At 45.1% G+C, this 18495-nt stretch overlaps 1 protein-coding gene across 1 annotated transcript in view; it reads left to right on the plus strand.

The window, feature by feature from the left end:
- IQGAP3 (IQ motif containing GTPase activating protein 3) overlaps positions 1-18010 on the plus strand; it is a 30910-nt gene extending 12900 nt beyond the window's left edge. The window contains exons 17-38 of the mRNA XM_073567135.1: positions 7057-7224; positions 7321-7463; positions 7543-7713; positions 7807-7890; positions 7964-8035; positions 8187-8256; positions 8525-8733; positions 8817-8969; positions 9089-9252; positions 9347-9571; positions 9871-10011; positions 10090-10174; positions 10304-10534; positions 10608-10736; positions 10824-10926; positions 13204-13351; positions 13484-13575; positions 13651-13859; positions 14499-14665; positions 14749-14850; positions 14929-15037; positions 16893-18010. Of these exons, the coding sequence (XP_073423236.1) occupies positions 7057-7224; positions 7321-7463; positions 7543-7713; positions 7807-7890; positions 7964-8035; positions 8187-8256; positions 8525-8733; positions 8817-8969; positions 9089-9252; positions 9347-9571; positions 9871-10011; positions 10090-10174; positions 10304-10534; positions 10608-10736; positions 10824-10926; positions 13204-13351; positions 13484-13575; positions 13651-13859; positions 14499-14665; positions 14749-14850; positions 14929-15037; positions 16893-17009 (3092 nt within the window). The 3' untranslated portion in view covers positions 17010-18010. The remainder of the gene's footprint in view (positions 1-7056; positions 7225-7320; positions 7464-7542; positions 7714-7806; positions 7891-7963; positions 8036-8186; positions 8257-8524; positions 8734-8816; positions 8970-9088; positions 9253-9346; positions 9572-9870; positions 10012-10089; positions 10175-10303; positions 10535-10607; positions 10737-10823; positions 10927-13203; positions 13352-13483; positions 13576-13650; positions 13860-14498; positions 14666-14748; positions 14851-14928; positions 15038-16892) is intronic.
- Positions 18011-18495: the final 485 nt, after the last annotated feature.

The following is an 18495-nucleotide window of genomic DNA, read 5'->3' on the forward strand; positions in this document are numbered from 1 at the left end:
AGTGACATCCAGGCGCTATCTAGACTTCCTCCTTACATACAATTCAGGGATGACAGGGTAATTCTTACACCCGATCCAGCATACCTGCCTAAAGTAGCCTCCAGTTTCCATAGAACTCAGGAGATAGTTCTTCCATCCTTCCTCCCTAATCCCACGAACGATAAGGAAAGGAAATTACACACTCTAGACGTTAGGAGATGTCTCCTAGAGTACCTGACAGTTACCGACCCCTGGAAAAAAGATAATGCCTTATTTATTTCCTATCAGGGCACTAGAAAGGGCCTTAGGGCTTCAAAAAGTTCGCTAGCGAGATGGATTAGGGAGGCCATTTCTTTAGCATACACCTCAAAAGGCAAACCGGCTCCTGGCAAGCTGAGGGCGCATTCCACCAGGGCCATGGCAAGCTCTTGGGCAGAGAGATCGGAGGTCTTGATCGACCAGATATGTAAGACAGCTACTTGGTCCTCTCCGAGCACCTTCTGCAACCATTATAGACTAGACCTGGGTGCTTCCTCAGACCTCTCTTTTGGTTTCAGGGTTCTGCAGGCTGTAGTCCCTCCCTAAAGTAATTATTACTCTCTGTAATTCTCTCAGGTGGTGCTGTCATGGACGACCGAATAAAGTCGTAGTTACTCTCCGGTTAACGGTATTTTTCGGAGTCCATGACAGCACCCGTATATTCCCTCTCTTTAGTTTAATTGGGTGTGCATTTCTTCCTCTTATATGTACACGGGTAATTAATAGTCGTGTAGAGTATTGTATATAAATCATGCTATTAACCATTGTGGTCCTCTTGTGCTCTGTAAACCAACTGATGCATGGGAGAGGTGCCGCCCTTATGTATCTGTAGGATTTCTTGTTCCTGGAGGGCGGATCCCCTCTCTCAGGTGGTGCTGTCATGGACTCCGAAAAATACTGTTAACCGGTGAGTAACTACGACTTTCTTACCAGAGTGTTTACTTGGGCAGTATTGGGTTCAGCTTATCTATAAGGCCATAGAAGGAAGGACAAATGTCTTCCCCAGTAGGGCTTAGAGCATCTTCCCCATTGCCTTCGGCAACAAATCTGATATTGGTCCTCTCGCATATATCCGGCGCTCCCATCGGCAAGGGATCCCAGTCTTCCCACCAGGGCTGTGGAGTCGGTAAGCCAAACCTGCGACTCCGACTCCGACTCCTCAATTTCCCTTACACCGACTCCAACTCCGACTCCACGACTCCGACTCCCACACATATTGCTTATATTTAAGTGAAAAATTTATTGTAGTACAATGTGAACCTCAGACATTTAATCATTTTTATGATCCAATAATCAAGATATTTATATAGAACAGAATATATATTGGTGTACTACCCGGTTTTCATTCTTTTTGGTACAGATACGATATGGATAGACAGATATGGATAAATGGATAGAGCAGATTTCTAATCTGCTTTTGCTATTGAAAACATTATCTATAAGCTCAAAAACCTTTCAGGTGATGCAGTTTTTTAAAAAGATGATCAGCTTTTGCAGCTGAAAAACGTATCCTCAAAAAACACAGGAAAAACGTTGTGTGTGAATGTAGCCTTAGATCAGGAATATAACAGCCATTTATAGGACATTTCATAACTTTCCCAAACTCCTATGAAAAAATATTCAGCACATCCTGCATTGAATTACTGTACCCAATTTATTATATATTTTAGGAGTCGGTCCATTTTATACCGACTCCAACTCCGACTCCACCAAAATGAGCACCGACTCCGACTCCACGACTCCGACTCCAACTCCACTGCCCTGCTTCCCATGAGTCCAGCCAGCAATGTAAGGGTCCTCCCCAAAGCGTCTGGACCCGAGAGAGATGGGTCCCTGATTGTTTTCCACCCAGTGATTTCCAGCTTATCCGTCGACAGCATTACGGACGGCCGCCTATTCCTGGTTCGTGAGGTCTCCTTTTTTTGTATGCTGTTCGTATCGAACGAGCCCCAAGCCTTCTAAATACAAAGATTCCTTTTTTTTTCTTATCGTCCCTCTACAAGATGTTTTTTCCTTCACGCCTTCCAAAGAACTTGGGTGGAACAAGGGCTTCTTTTTCTGAGCCATAGATGTACGGCATCAGGATGGAACCATTATTCGATGCTACAGAATGTAGCGATCGCCTACTCCTATTCAACCTGTCCATGCTTCCCAGAAGGGACGGATCTGTGGGACCTCGCTGGATCTTGGCCGAGGTACACCATCCATGGATGGAGTCCCTCCATTCGGTTCTTACCTTGATCATGAACAGCATCTTCAGTTCACACTCTGTGGCACTCATCCCCTTTGTCCTTCTGGATTGCCGGGAGGTACAGGGTGGGGAGAGATTGCAGTAACAATTGAGGTGATTCTCTACAATTAATTGTAGTCTCTTCTGGCAGTTGGCGCCAGAAGACTGCTTTCCTCGGCAGCGATGATGCCGCTCCCCCCCCCCCCCCCCCCCCCCCCGGACGTCAGATAGCCTCCCAGGCGGTGGACACTGAGGTTCTTCCTCTATACAAAGGAGAAAAATTTCTCTTCTGATCTAATCACCAGTAGTGGCTATCGATACCAGCCTCCTTGGTTGGAGACAGGGCTGTGGAGTCGGCAAGCCAAACCTGCGACTCCGACTCCTCATTTTCCCTTACACCGACTCCAACTCCGACTCCCACATATATTGCTTATATTTAAGTGAAAAATTTATTGTAGTACAATGTGAACATCGGACATTAAATCATTTTTATGATACAATAATCAGGATATTTAGATAGAACATAATATTTATTGGAATACAACTTTAGACACAAAAAACTGTAATAAGTTGTAAATATGTAATACACTATGTAATATCGATTTTATATATATATACACACACACACACACACACACACACACACACACTCTGTGTGTGTGTATATATGTGTGTATATATATATATCACTATGTAATAAACTATGTAATATATAATACTATGTAATAAACTATGTAAGTGGCAAAAAACAGTTTTCAACAAAAACATACTAAATAACATTTGTGCAGTCTATGAATTTGTTCTAAGAAATAGAATTGCCTCCATCAGATCCTCCTTCATAGATGACCTCAAATCTGACCTAATAATTTTAAGGCTAGAGAACAACCTCTCTACACTAACTTGGGTTGGAGGCAAAGCCGTATCCACATGGGCAACATCTCTAACAATTTTCTGGTATAAAGGAATTGCCTCATGCAGAGTCAGTTTTGATGAACGCTTGAATTTTTCTATTTCTTTGAGAGCAAGTGAAACATTTTGCTGAAATATGGTCAATCTGCTTGCTATAGGAGACGGAGTGAAATCTTTTTCCTTGCAGCAACGCTTTGCCTTCTCCATGTCATCCAAATACTCGTCAAAGTCAAACTCCTCATCTGATGAGGATGAAGATATGGCAGCAGTAGCACTGTCAGGACCCGAGTCCTCTTGCGCCTGGCAGTCCTCCTGTAGGCCACTCATCCTAACTGCTACCTCAGTCAGAGCTTCTTTTCCTTTAGTAAGCTGTTGATCATCAAGCAATATATGATGACATGGGTCCACATAAACAGCTGCCAGAAAATTTATATTTTCCAATAGCTGTGTCTCTCTCCGTTTCATTGAAGCAGAAATGCCATCTGCGATTAAATAGCAAGTTCTTCCACTCCCTCATGAAAATGCCAGGAGTTAAATCCTCAGCTTGTAATTTTTTAGTCACAGTATATGGTTGATTAAGCAATTCCTTCAATTCAGCCACCTGTGTCCATTGACCTTCATTTAGGGTTACCTGAGGGTTCGCCATATCTATAACAAACGGTTTTAGGTGATCAACAATTGCCCTTTTCCAGCACGTCTCTTCAAGATGGAATCAATTTTAGGGGTTCTGGCGGCAATAACCAATTTCCTCACTTTTCCAATCAGATTTCCAGCATGTCCCTCTTGTAGACAATCTCTTATTGCCAGCTGCAGCGTGTGCACAACACAGCGCATGAGATGAATAGGAAAGTGTTTTGAAGCAGCTTCAACAAGATCATCTATTTCTACAGTATAATTTTGTGTTCTTCTGTAGTAATATCTGTTTATTACTCAGTTACATGAGCAGCACTGTGGCCTTCCATCTCAAACATACTGAATCCTAAATGTTCCTCTAGCTGTTGTTCATTGCTCTCATTCATCAGTGTAATTGTACTCATGTTTGAAGCATTGTCCGTTACAATAGCAAGAACCTGTTCTTTTTTGAGTTCGTAATCTTGCAGAACTTTTTCCACTAAGGCCTGGAGAAACTGGCTGCTGTGATGAGCTTTAGTATCTTTTACTGCCAGCGTGTTGGTAACAATTTTTGTTGTCACAAACATATCGAACATTGATGGCAAAATAGTTCACTCTGTGACGTGTGCAGGCATCCATTTTAAGAAACATGAAGCGTCTTTTGAGAGTCTTTTTAAGATCTTCCTTTTGGTTAAGGGCTTCTTCAATCACTAATTTTCTAATACCGTACTTTCTCTTTCCAGAGAAAAAACAAGTTTGGGGGCCATTTCTCCATTAAGAGCTGTAAAAGCTGGTCGTGCACATAATGATAATGGTACACCGTCCTTCACAACAAGCTGTATGAGCTGTCTTTTAGACATATCTGCTGTCATTGTTACAGTAACTTTGTCACTTACAAAATATCTTGTTAATGATGTTTGAGACGCTCTTTCCTCCTCCTTTGCCTGGCAGGAAGTGTCAGTCTGTGTGCTACCCGGCTTTCATTCTTTTTGGTACAGATAAGATATGGAGACAAATATGGATAGAGCAGATTTCTAATCTGCTTTTGATATTGAAAACATTATCTATGAGCTCAAAAACCTTTCAGGTGATGCGGTTTTTTAAAAATCTGATCTGCTTTTGCAGCTGAAAAAACGTATCCTCAAAAAATCGCAGTAAAAACGCTGTGTGTGAATGTAGCCTTAGATCAGGAATAGAACAGCCATTTATAGGACATTTCATCACTTTCCCAAATTCCTATGAAAAAATATTCAGCACATTCTGCATTGAACTACTGTACCCAATGTATTATATATTTTAGGAGTCGGTCCATTTTATACCGACTCCACCAAAATGAGCACCGACTCTCCGACTCCACAGCCCTGGTTGGAGAGCAGTCTTTTTGTATATCCTTATAATCCAAGTGATCCAGGTTACCTGGCACCAGCTCCAGTATCTACTCGTGTATCGCTGCATTCGAATCAATAACATATCTCCATGGTTGTGGCATACACCACGGAGGACGTTTTTAACAAGACTGCCTTGGTTAGGAGAATCCGAATAGGGATCTGATGGCTTCAAGACTGAAGGCCAAGGTACTCAGCAGTCTGAGCTCGGTTTTGGGATCCAAAACGCCATAGTGGGGCATGACTACTTACTCCATGCCACCAGTTTCGTCTTCCTTTCCTGGCAACAGTCATCACGTAAACAGAGGTAGTGGCCGTTTTCAGTCTCCCTAGGCATCCAGAATTGTTCTCGCCAGACGTGATATTCAGAGTTACTACAGATCATACACGCCGTCCACAGGTGACTGTTGCATTGTCCAGACATACACTCCAAACGTCCAGTAGATCACCAGATCGCATGATCTGGTGTTTAGAGCCCAGGCTTTGAAAGCCAGATCGTTAATCTACTCTCCTCAGGGGTCTCCACTATGGATGGTGCCCAGAGGCTGACATCAGGTTGCTTCTTTCACCTCTCCTGAACACCTTCTGTCGCATGGTGTGAAGACCACGGTCGTTCTCTTCGCGTCTTCACCGCTCCAGTTCTTGTGAGAGTTTTCTCCAGACTGACTTGGATTGAGGTTCGTGACGCTCACCTCCCTCAAGGGCCAGATCTTTGCTCTACCTTTCTGTTTCAGCGTAGGATTGCTTCCAAGACGTAATTTATGACTTTCATACTCAGGATTTCTCAGAGGTACCCCCCCTACAAAAGTCCGTTAGAAGCCTGGAACGTTAATTCGGTCCTGGGTGCGCTTTGAGACTCCTTTAAAACCATTCCATGATCTCTTGCGGGCAGTTCTGTCTTGGGAAGTTGCCCTTCTTGTCACAGTGTCACTTATTATGCGACGTTTGGAGCTGACAGCCATGTCCTGTTTTTAGCTAATTTGTTTTTTTCTCTCTGCTTTCCAACCTGGATACGATTGTCCTCAATCGTTTCTGCCCCTTTTTCCAGCGTTGGTTGACCCTTCTATTTTAAACAATGATTTTGTCTTGTCTTGCCCTCTTTTGGGCCCGACACTGGTACTTCGGATGGATGTAGTTACGCACACCCTGCATGCAATGATGGCTCTCAAAGCTGCCCATCCCAGTAGGGACTAGAGCGTATTCTACGTGGTCGATGTCCGCCCTCTGGGCCATTCGATTTCGCATGCCGACCGAACAAGTCTGCAATGCGTTTTGGCTCAGCATTTACACATTCTTGAAGCACTACTCATACTCAGACTTCCGCAGTACAGTCCTCGGCAGATTATTCTGCAACAGGCAGTAGGGCACCTTTACTCAGCCACTGCATGGCGTTTTATCTGTTATATTGTTGCCCACCCATGGACTGCTTTTGGACGTCCCTTGGTCTGTGTCCCCCAATGAGGCGAAGGAGAAACGGGGATTTTTGTGATAACTCACCGTAAAATCCTTTTCTCAGACGCTCATTGGGGGACACAGCACCCACCCTGTTAGCCTGACGGCTTCTGCTTCTTGTCTCCTATTCAGTGGGTTATACTCTGATATGAGGTTGGCGATTGTACTCTAATATGATATTAATGATCTGCTTTTGCACCGAACTGGTTCACTTGGGGCCAGCAGGAAGGTGTTTGCTGTGGAGGAGGAGCTAACTTTTTTTTTTTTTTTTGTCTCAACTTAGTGTCAGCCTCCTATTGGCCACAGCATAACACCCATGGTCTGTGTCCCCCAATTAGCGTCTCGGAGAAAAGGATTTTACAGTGAGTTACCACAAAAATTCCTGGTTTTTGAAGGTTGTAATTTTTTTTTTTTTTTTACATTCTCCTATTCTTCACCGCTGCTTCTCAGTGGCGCTGGGCATGGCAGCCATTAACCAAGCCATAAAGGAAGAGAAGGCGTCACAGACCCTGCGGGTGCTACGGAACCCAGATGCCTTGCTGTGCGGTGTGGTGTCAGACTGCGCCCAGGGATATCAATCCGAACTCAGCTCGGCCATGACTGCAAAACGAAAAAGAGGTGGGGCAAACAACAGCGCCGCAAAGCATCATGGGCTTCAGTAAGCGACTGTTCTGAGCCCTGCTGCCTTCTCCTGTCTCTCTTTGCTTACTGCAGGTGATACCGCCAATTACTGGGTGCGACACAAGGTGAAGGAGAGGGGTGACTACTTCTTTCATCTGCGCTCATTCGAGGGGACCTGGGACCAGCCGTCTGGCTTCAGTCCCACCACACCGCACTTGTCCCGGGAGGAAATCCAGGTAAGAGGGGTGACTATAGGAACATGTTGGTCGTCGTCTGATGTGGTACGGGGTATATTGACTCTTGCCTGTTTTACAGTCCACCATTAATAAAGTGACGTGTGGTTTCAAGCGTGAGAAGCAGTGGGAGGCCAATGTGGACATGCTGGTGAGACTGCAAGCGCGGATGAGGGGCTTCCTGGTCCGCCATAAGTTCTCCAAGAGGGTCCAACTACTGCACAAGCAAGTGCCTGCCGTCACCTTGATCCAGGTACAAGCCTGCGACGCTCCAGTTGTTTTAAGACTACAACTCCCAGCACGCCGGACACCAATTTTGATAGGATTTGATGTGGACTGTTGACAGGCGCACTGGCGGGGCTGCAGGCAGCGACAGGAGTATCTACAGAGGATGAGATACTTACATGGGAATGTGGACACCGTTATTAAGGTACTACTTTTTGGATGCCGCAAGTTTCGGTGCAGCTGTACTGGATCAAGACAAATATTGCCTTTCCCTATAGATCCAGTCCCTTGTGAGGATGTGGCTCGCCCGCAAGAAATACCGAGAGAGACTGAGATACTTCCGGAGGAACGTACGTAGTACTATTGACCAAGACCATTTGTGATCAGCCGCACCCATGTCCAATTCTCATTGTGATCAGTAGCCGTCCCCATGTCCGATTCCCATTGTGATCAGTAGCCGCCCCCATGTCCGATTCTCATTGTGATCTATTGCATTCACAGGTTGGCAGCGTGATAAAGATCCAGGCTTTCTTCCGAGCAAGCAAGGCCAGAGGGGACTACAGGATGCTGGGTGAGGTTCCTCACTAGGAGACCATGGTCCCGATGTCTCATGGCGGCCCCTTCCATAGTAGCATAGGGACCCTTAATTGTCCAGTGGACAGACCCCATGCTCCCATGATTGGTTCCCAGTGGCGGTACAGAGGAAGTCCTCACTGATCTACTGCTGAGATGCTGCAGTGGGTAATGACCGCTGCATCTAAGGGTTTATATCGGCCAGGATCAGAGCCAGCTCCAATTTGGGCAGTACATCAGTGTTTGCTTCCCTTTCCTTGTCCCAGTCCATGCCAGAAACCCCCCTCTCAGCACCGTGCGGAAGTTTGCCCACTTGCTTGAGCAGAGCGAGCGTGATTTTTGGGAGGAGCAGGAGATGATGAAGCTGCGGGAGGAGGTGGTGAAGAAAATCAGATCCAATCAACGGCTGGAGAACGACCTAAATGTGATGGATATAAAGATTGGTCTGCTGGTGAAGAATCGGATCACCCTGCAGGTATAGAGCGGCCCGCACCCCTGCGTCTGCTTATTGGACCCCCGATAGTTTTGCAATGACCACTACTTTTATCCGTTGCACAGGAAGTCGTATCTCACTGTAAGAAACTCACCAAGAAAAACAAGGAGCAGCTGTCAGACCTGATGGCCATCAATAAGCAGAAAGGGTTAAAGTCTCTGAGCAAGGAGAAGCGGCAAAAGCTGGAGGCTTATCAGCACCTCTTCTACCTGTTACAGGTGAGGCCACCATTGAGGCGCCCTCCCCTGGGCTGTTAATGGCAGGTGTGTGCCAGCAGACCTTTCCATTCACTGACAGTTATTGGTTTTATTAATGTTTTATAACTTATGGTTTTTAGACAAACCCGGAGTACATGGCCAGGCTGATCTTCCAGATGCCTCAGAACAACTCCACCAAATTCATGGAGTCGGTAACCTTTACCCTCTACAATTATGCCTCTAATCGGCGCGAAGCCTACCTGCTCCTCCGACTCTTCCGGACGGCTCTCCAGGAGGAAATAATGTGCGTACACCATTAAGGACACATGCACCAACACCACATATCGCAGGCATTCATTTATATGTATCTGCCCCCCCCCCACCTCCCCTCCTTGCAGCTCCAAAGTGGACAGAATACAAGACATCATAACCGGGAACCCTACGGTCATCCGCTTGCTGGTCAGCTTTTACCGCAGCGCCCGTGGCCAGAACGCCCTGCGCCAGATCCTGGGGAATGTGGTGAAGGAGGTTTTACAGGACAAAACCATAAATATTCGCATCAACCCAGTGGAAATCTATAAAGGCTGGGTGAACCAAGTGGAGTCTCAGACTGGAAAACAGAGGTAGTGTAGATGGGTGATCATCTCTCTACTGTAGGTTAGCCATATTGTATCAGAAGTTTTAACTGCTTAGATGCTGATGTGGGAATTGGCTACAGCATCTAAGAGGGTTAGATGATTGGGATCAAAGGTAACGGATCATGGCTTCTGCAGTTGTAAGGTATTTGCTCTTGAGCCCAGACCATCACTTCATAATACATGTCTTTTTCCAAGAATGTCTAACTTTATCTGTGGTTAAAGAAAAGATTTGGCTCTTGAAGCTTTCGATAGTTTAAATTGCGCTGTAACATTCGTTTATTCAGCACGCTCCCATACGATGTTACTCCAGAGCAGGCGCTCACACACTCAGAGGTACAGAGGCGTCTCGATATCTCTATCCGGAACCTCATTGCTGTGACTGACAGATTTTTCTCCACCATCTTTGCCAACGTTGACCAGATACCGTAAGTATGAAGATAGACTGTCAACGGTCTTCGAAATTTTATATATACATGACGGTTCTTTTGCTTATTGTCTTTAAGATACGGTATGTGTTATGTCGGGAAAGTGCTGAAAAATTCACTGAGTCAAAAATTCCCAAGGGCCAGAGAAGAGGAGATCCATAAGGTGAGTCTGAGATGTGAGTCCTGCTGCACCAAGCTCATGCTCCAGCCTCTAATGTGCATTACTCATATTTACAGCTAGGGTATTCTACATAAAGTTATGCAACTGCCATTATCCCTCTCTTTTTTTCAGATCGTGGGTAACTTGCTCTACTATCGCTTTATGAACCCTGCCTTGGTGGCTCCCGATTCTTTCGACATAGTGGACATGTCAGCGGGCGGCACTATACATCCCGATCAAAGACGGACCTTGGGCTCTATCGCCAAGCTTCTTCAGCATGCGGCTGCCAACAAGATGTTTGATGAATCCCACCTGGGACTGGTCAACCAGTATCTGGCGGAGATGCACTGGAAGTTCAGGCGAGTGTCAACCGCCTCTTGATATCCTCGAGGCTTGTGCTTGGACTTACAAGTCTCTGTTCTTCGCCTATAGGAAGTTTATCTTGAACGCTTGTAATGTCCCTGAACCGGAGGAGCGATTCAATATTGACGAGTACTCTGAGATGGTCAACACCATTAAACCCGTCATATACATAACGGTTGGGGAGCTGATAGACACACACAAGGTAAGGGTTTGAATGGCTAGCACATCGGCTTGGTGGCCACCCTTGATTGCGGTGATGTGATTACTGCCTTGCGTTTTGCATTTTCAGTTGTTGTTAGAGCACCAAGATGCCATTGCCCCAGATCACAAAGATCCAATACATGAACTCCTTGAGGACCTTGGAGAACTTCCTACAGTCCAGTCATTGATAGGTATGTTACATAATGTAGAAAGTGGTATCCAAGTCACCATCCTCAACAATGAACACCTCTATTCGGGATTGATTTTATTTGCATGGAACTTGTCTGAAGGCTTTTGCCTCCTACCAGAGTGCCACCAATACCTGATGGGTTTTTCAAAGGTTTCATTAGCCCCAAATACATATGTCATTTTACTAAAAGTAATTCCATCTTATACTATCCCTTGTAGATTGTGAGCCCTCGCGGGCAGGGTCCTCTCTCATCCTGTACCAGTCGTGACTTGTATTGTTTAAGATTACTGTACTTGTATGTATTATGTATACCCCTCCTCACATGTAAAGCGCCATGGAATAAATGGCGCTATAATAATAAATAATAATAACGCTATATGCTGTTTAAATATATCCAGTAAAGAAGGTGGAGACGCTGCAGAGTCACGATATGCAGCATAAGCCTTAGGCTACTTTCACACTTGCGTTTTTTTGCGTTGCGTGCGCAGTGCAAACTCGCATAAAAACGCATCATGCGTTTTTTAATGCGTTTTCTTGTTTTTTGCGCATAGTTTTTGCAAAAAAAAAAGCATGCTTTTTTTTGCGCTGATGTGTGCATGACAATAGACGACTCCCATAGCGCTCCCATAGACTTTAATGGGTTTTGGATGAATTTCGTGCGCATGCGTTTTTTTGAGACAGGTCGGACTCACAAAAAATGCAACAGAATGCATTTTGTGTGCCCAGGCGCACACTACAAAAAACGCATGCGCAATGCGCTCCCATGTTAAATATAGGGGGAAAAACGCATGCGCATTTATGCGCAAAAACGCAGCGCAAAAAAAACACAAGTGTGAAAGTAATCTTAATGTAGTGGTTACATTATATGACTTGATTGACGCACATGAGAAGGAGTATCGTCGCAACTCCTACATTTTGGGACATTAATCAAGCTATATACAGCAGGACTAAGCGTGGTCCGCTTATCTTGACTCTGCAGCATCTTCATTTTCTTCACTGAATTCAGTGCAAGCATGCTTTAAACTTTATTTTTAGCAAAAAAAGACTCAAGGACTTGTTCAACCAAGGTCTCAAAAGTTAACCCTGTACCGTGTGTCATTTTTCAAAGAATAGAGTTCAACACCCTCTTTCACTGTTTACTAATGAGGTTTGTACAGTGAAGAAGGTGGAGATGCTGCAGAGTCGCAATAAGCAGTCTATTGTATTTTCTGCTCCATGTGGCTTGCTTTAATACCCTAAAAATAGATGTTTGTGATGATCTTTGTCCATAGGGACATCAATTGGGTCATATGGTGCAGAAATAGGTTGTGGTCAGTTTATCTTGACTCAGCAGCGACAATACTTGCTAGACTGGATAATGTAGGTAAGACCACTACGGTTAGTTGCAATGAAGACTACATTCATTGATGTTTGCTCTTCATGCTCAGTGGTACCAGATGTTACAAGATGGACCAAGGATTTAGTTCACCCTGACCTTGGTTATGCCTTGTCAGGGATAGTGTAGGGGGAACTTTGTGGAGAGATGGAATGAAATGTTGGCAGTCTTGTTGCATGTGGTACCTTTGAATAAAACACCTTGACACATGAATATTTTTTTTTTCCTTCAGCTAAGGCATGCCATATTCAGTCAAGGAGGTGGAGATTCTGCGGAGTCAAGATAAGCTGGCCATATTGTGTTTCCCCACTTCATGCCTTGACCAACGTCCTTGTAGGCATGGAAGGTCATCACAAGTCTTGTCTTTATGGACATTAGGCAATATAAAAGGGGGATAAGTGTGGTCTGCTTATCTTAACTCTACAGTGTCTGCATCTTTTTACTAGATAGAACTAAAGGCCCTTTTACATTTAGCGATGCACCAGCGATCTGACCCGGTCAGGATCGCTGGTGCATCGCTAAATGATCGCTAGTGAGCTTTCACACAGAAATATCTCATAGCGATGCAGCAGCGACGCAGCGCACGATACTCACCTTTCACACACAGCGATGAAGACGTCCTCCCGCCCGCCTCCACGCGTCGCTCGTTGTCACAGCAGGAAGCTGACGACGAGAAATGGAGCCGGACATTCTCGCGCGATCAGCGATAACCAGCGGGGAAGCCGGTCGGAGGTAAGTATCACACATAGCGATATCGCTATAACGTCACAAAATCGGTGACGTTATAGCGATATCGCTATGTGTAAAACCCCCTTAATTCAGTGCATGTGCACTGGGGCTACTAAGGACCTCTTTAGGGGACTGTAGTATTTGTGAACCTCTTGTTTGCCTTCTATACCCAAGGAGAAAGCACCTCCAGCCTGCAGGACTCTGCTTCTGAGCAAGCTCTGGCCCAGCTCCGGAAGCTGGAGATGTCTCTTACTCTTACAAACAAGTTTGATCTGCTTGGAGCCAATACAGAAGACATGGATTCTCACAGCTTACTGCTAAGGTGAGGGGTTGGATGGGACAATCCCAGGGGTTGGGTGGGACGATCCCAGGGTGATCCCTATGTCTTGATGCGTTGGTGGGAAGACTACGCCATGTCTTTTCACCATCTGATTCCTGCTCTTCATATATCTAGCACCAAGCATATGTTGGTGGACATCATCCAGTCCCAGCCCGGAGATTCCCTAGCAGAAGTCCTGAACACCTCCGCCTCGGCTCAGCAGGCAAGTACAGGACCGCCATTCATGGCGGCTCATCACACCCAATGGAGGGCGTTAATTTGACTTCTTTCTGCTCAGGAAGCATCCCACTATCACTTAATGCACCAACGAGCCCTCAGAGATGCACAGACCCCGGAGAAGATGAAACGCCACCGGTCCCTGGTGGGCAACAGTAAACTGTCAATCGAGGATAAGAAGCGAAAAGTCATTCGGAATCTGCGCAAACTGGAGAGCCTGGGACTGGTGTCCGCTTACAACCATTACCAGGAAATGATCAACATGATCGCTAAGGTATCTGCCCACACACACATGTCAGTGTGACTTGTAATCAGCACATAGTGCTACAGAGCAGCATTCACAATTCTGCTATTTCCAATAACAATAGAACTGTGATAGCAGCTCTGGCACATAATACATAATGAATAGGCGGTGTACCCTAAACCTTGGGCTGGTGGTTTCTACCCTGTGTCTCACAACTCTTGATCGCACTGAATTTCAGTAGCACTACAATTCCCAGCATACTCCGACAGCCACAGGCCATTTGACTGTTCTGAAACTGCAATTCCAATCATGCCTTGAGTCTTGGAGGCTACTGTTTCATGACTGGGGTTAGTTATGTATTGTGCTTCAGAGCTGACATCTCTCAACATTTCCTGCTTGATTCCAGGAAATAATTTTACAGCGCACACTGTATAGTTATATATATATATATATATATATATATATATGTATGTATATATATATATGATGCCATATTAGCTCAGCAGAATTGTTTGTCAACTTGCTGACTGTCTCCAAATATTATACTCCAGAGCTGCATTCACAATTCTGTAGACTTTGGGTCTGAAATCTCGCAGCTTTTTCAGGATTATAAGATAAATGGTTTTATATCTGGAAGCTTAGTTTTCGTTTATTTTTCACCACTTCTAGGATATCCGGAACCAGAGGCGATATCGTCAGCACAGAAAAGCGGAGTTAGTGAAGCTCCGTCAAACCATGCAGAGACTACACTGCAAGACGTCCTTCCATGAGGAGCAGATCGACTTCTACAACCAGTACATCAAGACCTGCCTGGACAACCTCACTGCCAACCAAAAGTATGCTGCTCTCTAGTACTGGTATCATCGCACATGGAATCTCTCCTCCCCACCTTATTGATTTCTTTATGTTTCCTCCCTAGACCGACAGGGAAAAATAAGAAGCTGAGCTCTCTGAACTACACGGCGACCCGACTACACGAGAAGGGCGTCTTACTGGAGATAGAAGACCTGCCATTCAGCCAGTCAGTACTTATCCACAGATTGCAGGTGTTGTCGTAGTCATACAAGAGCAAAACCCCAAATTATGTGTTCTTTTCCAGATTCCGTAATGTCATTTTTGACATCATCCCCTGTGAGGAGCCTGGGAAGTTTCAAGTGAAGACTAAGTTTTTGGGAGTTGATATGGAAAAGTTCCAGCTTAATTATCAGGTCAGTGAGCAGGATTTGGGGATTGAGGGGTTAATTATCAAATCTAAAGTCACTAGGGCTCTGAAATTTGAGTATCTATGATGACATCAGAGCCAACTGACATACAAACTAGACCATGACTTCAGTGCCCAATGGGGCCCGTCTGCTACATAATTAGATGCCAGTATTGTATGGGGCACATGATGGGTAGGGGCGGAGCACTAATGAAGGTTCTGCTATGGTACCTTCTGGAGGCACCATCACTTCATCTGGCTGGAATTTTAAAAAAAAAAGGCTAACGAAAATATCAGCTCTATACATGATTTCACTGACAGGAAGCAGAGGCCTTAAAAATAGTGTACCCCATACTTAAAGGTGATATGTCACTTGTAATTTTTTTTTACCTGTTGTAAATGCTGCTGTTCTCCTGAATCCGGCGATGCTCTTCTTTAGTTCCTGCGCCTCTCCGTTCCTGAGATATGGCCTCCTCTTCCTCATATGTATATCTGGCTGAGTGGGCGTGTGCCTTAACTCTTGTTTGTTGTCATCTTCCTGAGGCCACACCCGCTTTGCTTATATGACTAGATTTATAGACAGAGAAGAGGAGGCCATACCTCAGGAACAGAGACGCAGGAACAAAAGAGAAACATGGCTGGATTCAGGAGAACAGCGCCATTTGCACCAAGTAAAACAAAGTACCGTATATACTCGTGTATAAGCCGAGATTTTCAGCCCATCTTTTGGGCTGAAAGTCGCCCTCTTGGCTTATACACGAGTCATATACCTGGGGGCTGGCGGGGGTGTCAGAGATCATACTGACACCCCCCCCCCCGGCGCGGCCTCTTCTCCCACTGTCTCCCTTCCTGCCTTCAGCAGTCACATGGTACCGCTCATTATACTCATGAATATGCGCATATTCATGAGTTTAATGAGCGGCACCACGTGACCGCTGGAGGAGGGAAGAGCTGCCGGAGACAGTGGGAGTCAGAGAAGCGGGGCTGCAGAGACCGCGCCAGGAGGGGGTAGGTATATCCAATATTCACCTGTCCCGGGTCCATCGCTGCTCACCGCTGTCTGCTGCGTCCTGTGTCAGTGACGTTTAGGCAGCAGGGGGTGTGGTGACGTGGCTAGAGCGCGCCGCGCCCTCTGCTGGCTGAACAGTCACGGACACAGGAAGCGGCAGACAGCGGTGAGCAGCGATGGACCCCGGACAGGTGAATATCTCAGGGGCCGGGTCCTGAGCCAGGAGAGGTGAGTATGGCATTTTTTTTTTTTTTTTGCAGCATATTCTATGGAGCAGTATACGGGGGCATAGTTTATGGGGCAGCATATGGGGCATAATCTATGGAGCATCTTATGGGGCCATAACCTTTATGGAGCATTATATGGGGCATATTATTCTATGGAGCATTTTATGGGGCCATTATTATCCTTTGTGCAGCATTATATGGGGTGTATTTTGTATGGAGCATCTTATGGGTCCCATCATGAACTGTATGGAACATTATATGGGGCTCCTGATTCAATATGGATATTCAAAAACATTTAACCTACTGATGTCTCAATTAATTTTACTTTTATTGGTATCTATTTTTATTTTTGAAATTTACCAGTAGCTGCTGCATTTTCCACCCTAGGGTTATACGCGAGTCAATAAGTTTTCCCAGTTTTTTGTGGCAAAATTAGGGGGGTCGGCTTATACTCGGGTCGGCTTATACACTAGTATATACGGTACATATTTATGAAAAGTGTCATCACCCCTTTAAGTTGGCCATAAAGTCTTTATACTTTCCCAGGAGTTCTAGTTGGTGTCAGAAAAAAGGTTGAAATCTTTCCTTGAATCCTTTTATCCTCCTCTGTGTCCATTTCAAACCAGGATCTTCTCCAGCTGCAGTACGAGGGAGTGGCTGTCATGAAGATGTTTGATAAAGCCAAAATTAACGTGAACCTTCTCATCTTCCTGCTAAACAAGAAGTTCTTCCGCAAGACCTGAGCGATCTCTGCTTTCCGCCCCCAATGAGCACTACACCTCCACATGCTGCTGTGATGTAAGATGACCGCCCTCTAATGGCAGAGTGGGAAACTGCAGCTCTTATAACCATAGTACCTCCATGAATCACATTAACTTGCTAGGTAATATCAATAGTACAGACGTATTAATCTAACCCAAATGCTGCTTTATGTTTCTGTGAAAACATAGTTATTGACCACCTCGCCTTTCTCCGGCCATGTGCTGGTGCCAGAAAGAACAAATTGTCTCCTCGCTGATCTTCCAAGCCGATTGTTTCAATGATTTGTGCAATAACGTCACTTAAACTGCACAGCACGATGACTTTTAGTCACGGGGTCTCTATTGATGAAGCATGAGCCCTCCATGACGCGTCACCTTGGATCTTCTGCTGATCTTGCCTTTGGTTTCAGCACATACTTTTATTTAACACCTTCACTCCCACCTTTTACTGGTTTATAGCAGATACTGCAACTTTGAGAGCTAATGGCTGAACAACGCAGAGCACTATAAAAGAAAAGGAATTTGTTAGCTGCTGAAGCACTATAACTCCCAGCATTTCCTAATGTACAGTGTTAGCTCAGACACTCAAAGCCTGAGCGTGTGCCCTGAGCAGAATTCATAATGCTGGCAATCCATGGGAACCTTACTAAGTCTTTAACAACCTGTGCAATTGTCAGCCCCTCCCCCCACTATAATGGTTAACGATTGCATCTGGTGACCATAGACTCACTTCAAATCTGCAGAAGTTTCCATTGTCAATGTCTGCTTTTATCTGTGTATATGTCTGCCCCTAATATATATTTATACAACCCCCCCATACTATTCACCCTCATGTAACGTCACTGTGTTTGGCCTGTATTTGTCTTGCCTGCTTCCACTTCTCTGTATACGGGTGAATGGTGTCTTTATTTTAAAATCAAAGAATCTCTAGTTTGTCTTGATTTTTCTTTCATTCATTTTAATAAAGCTCAATTATTCTGTAACTGCTGATGTGTGCATTATATTACCTACCCTGTATTATACCTCAGAGCTGCACTCACTATTCTGCTGGTGCAGTCACTGTGTACATACATTACATTACTGATCCTGAGTTACATCCTGTATTATACTCCAGAGCTGCACTCACTATTCTGGTGGGTTCACTGTGTACATACATTACTGATCCTGTACTGATCCTGAGTTACTTCCTGTATTATACCCCAGAGCTGCACTCACTATTCTGCTGGTGGGTTCACTGTGTACATACATTACATTACTGATCCTGAGTAACCTCCTGTATTATACTCCAGAGCTGCACTCACTATTCTGCTGGTGGGTTCACTGTATACTTACATTACTGATCCTGAGTTATATCCTGTATTATACCCCAGAGCTGCACTCACTATTCTGCTGGTGCAATCACTGTGTACATTACTGATGCTTTACTGATCGTGTTATATCCTGTATTATACTCCAGAGCTGCACTCAC

This window comes from Dendrobates tinctorius, unplaced genomic scaffold (genome assembly GCF_039654945.1).
Source record: "Dendrobates tinctorius isolate UK_male_01 unplaced genomic scaffold, ASM3965494v1 ptg000019l, whole genome shotgun sequence".
Classification (NCBI taxonomy): Eukaryota; Metazoa; Chordata; class Amphibia; order Anura; family Dendrobatidae; genus Dendrobates; species Dendrobates tinctorius.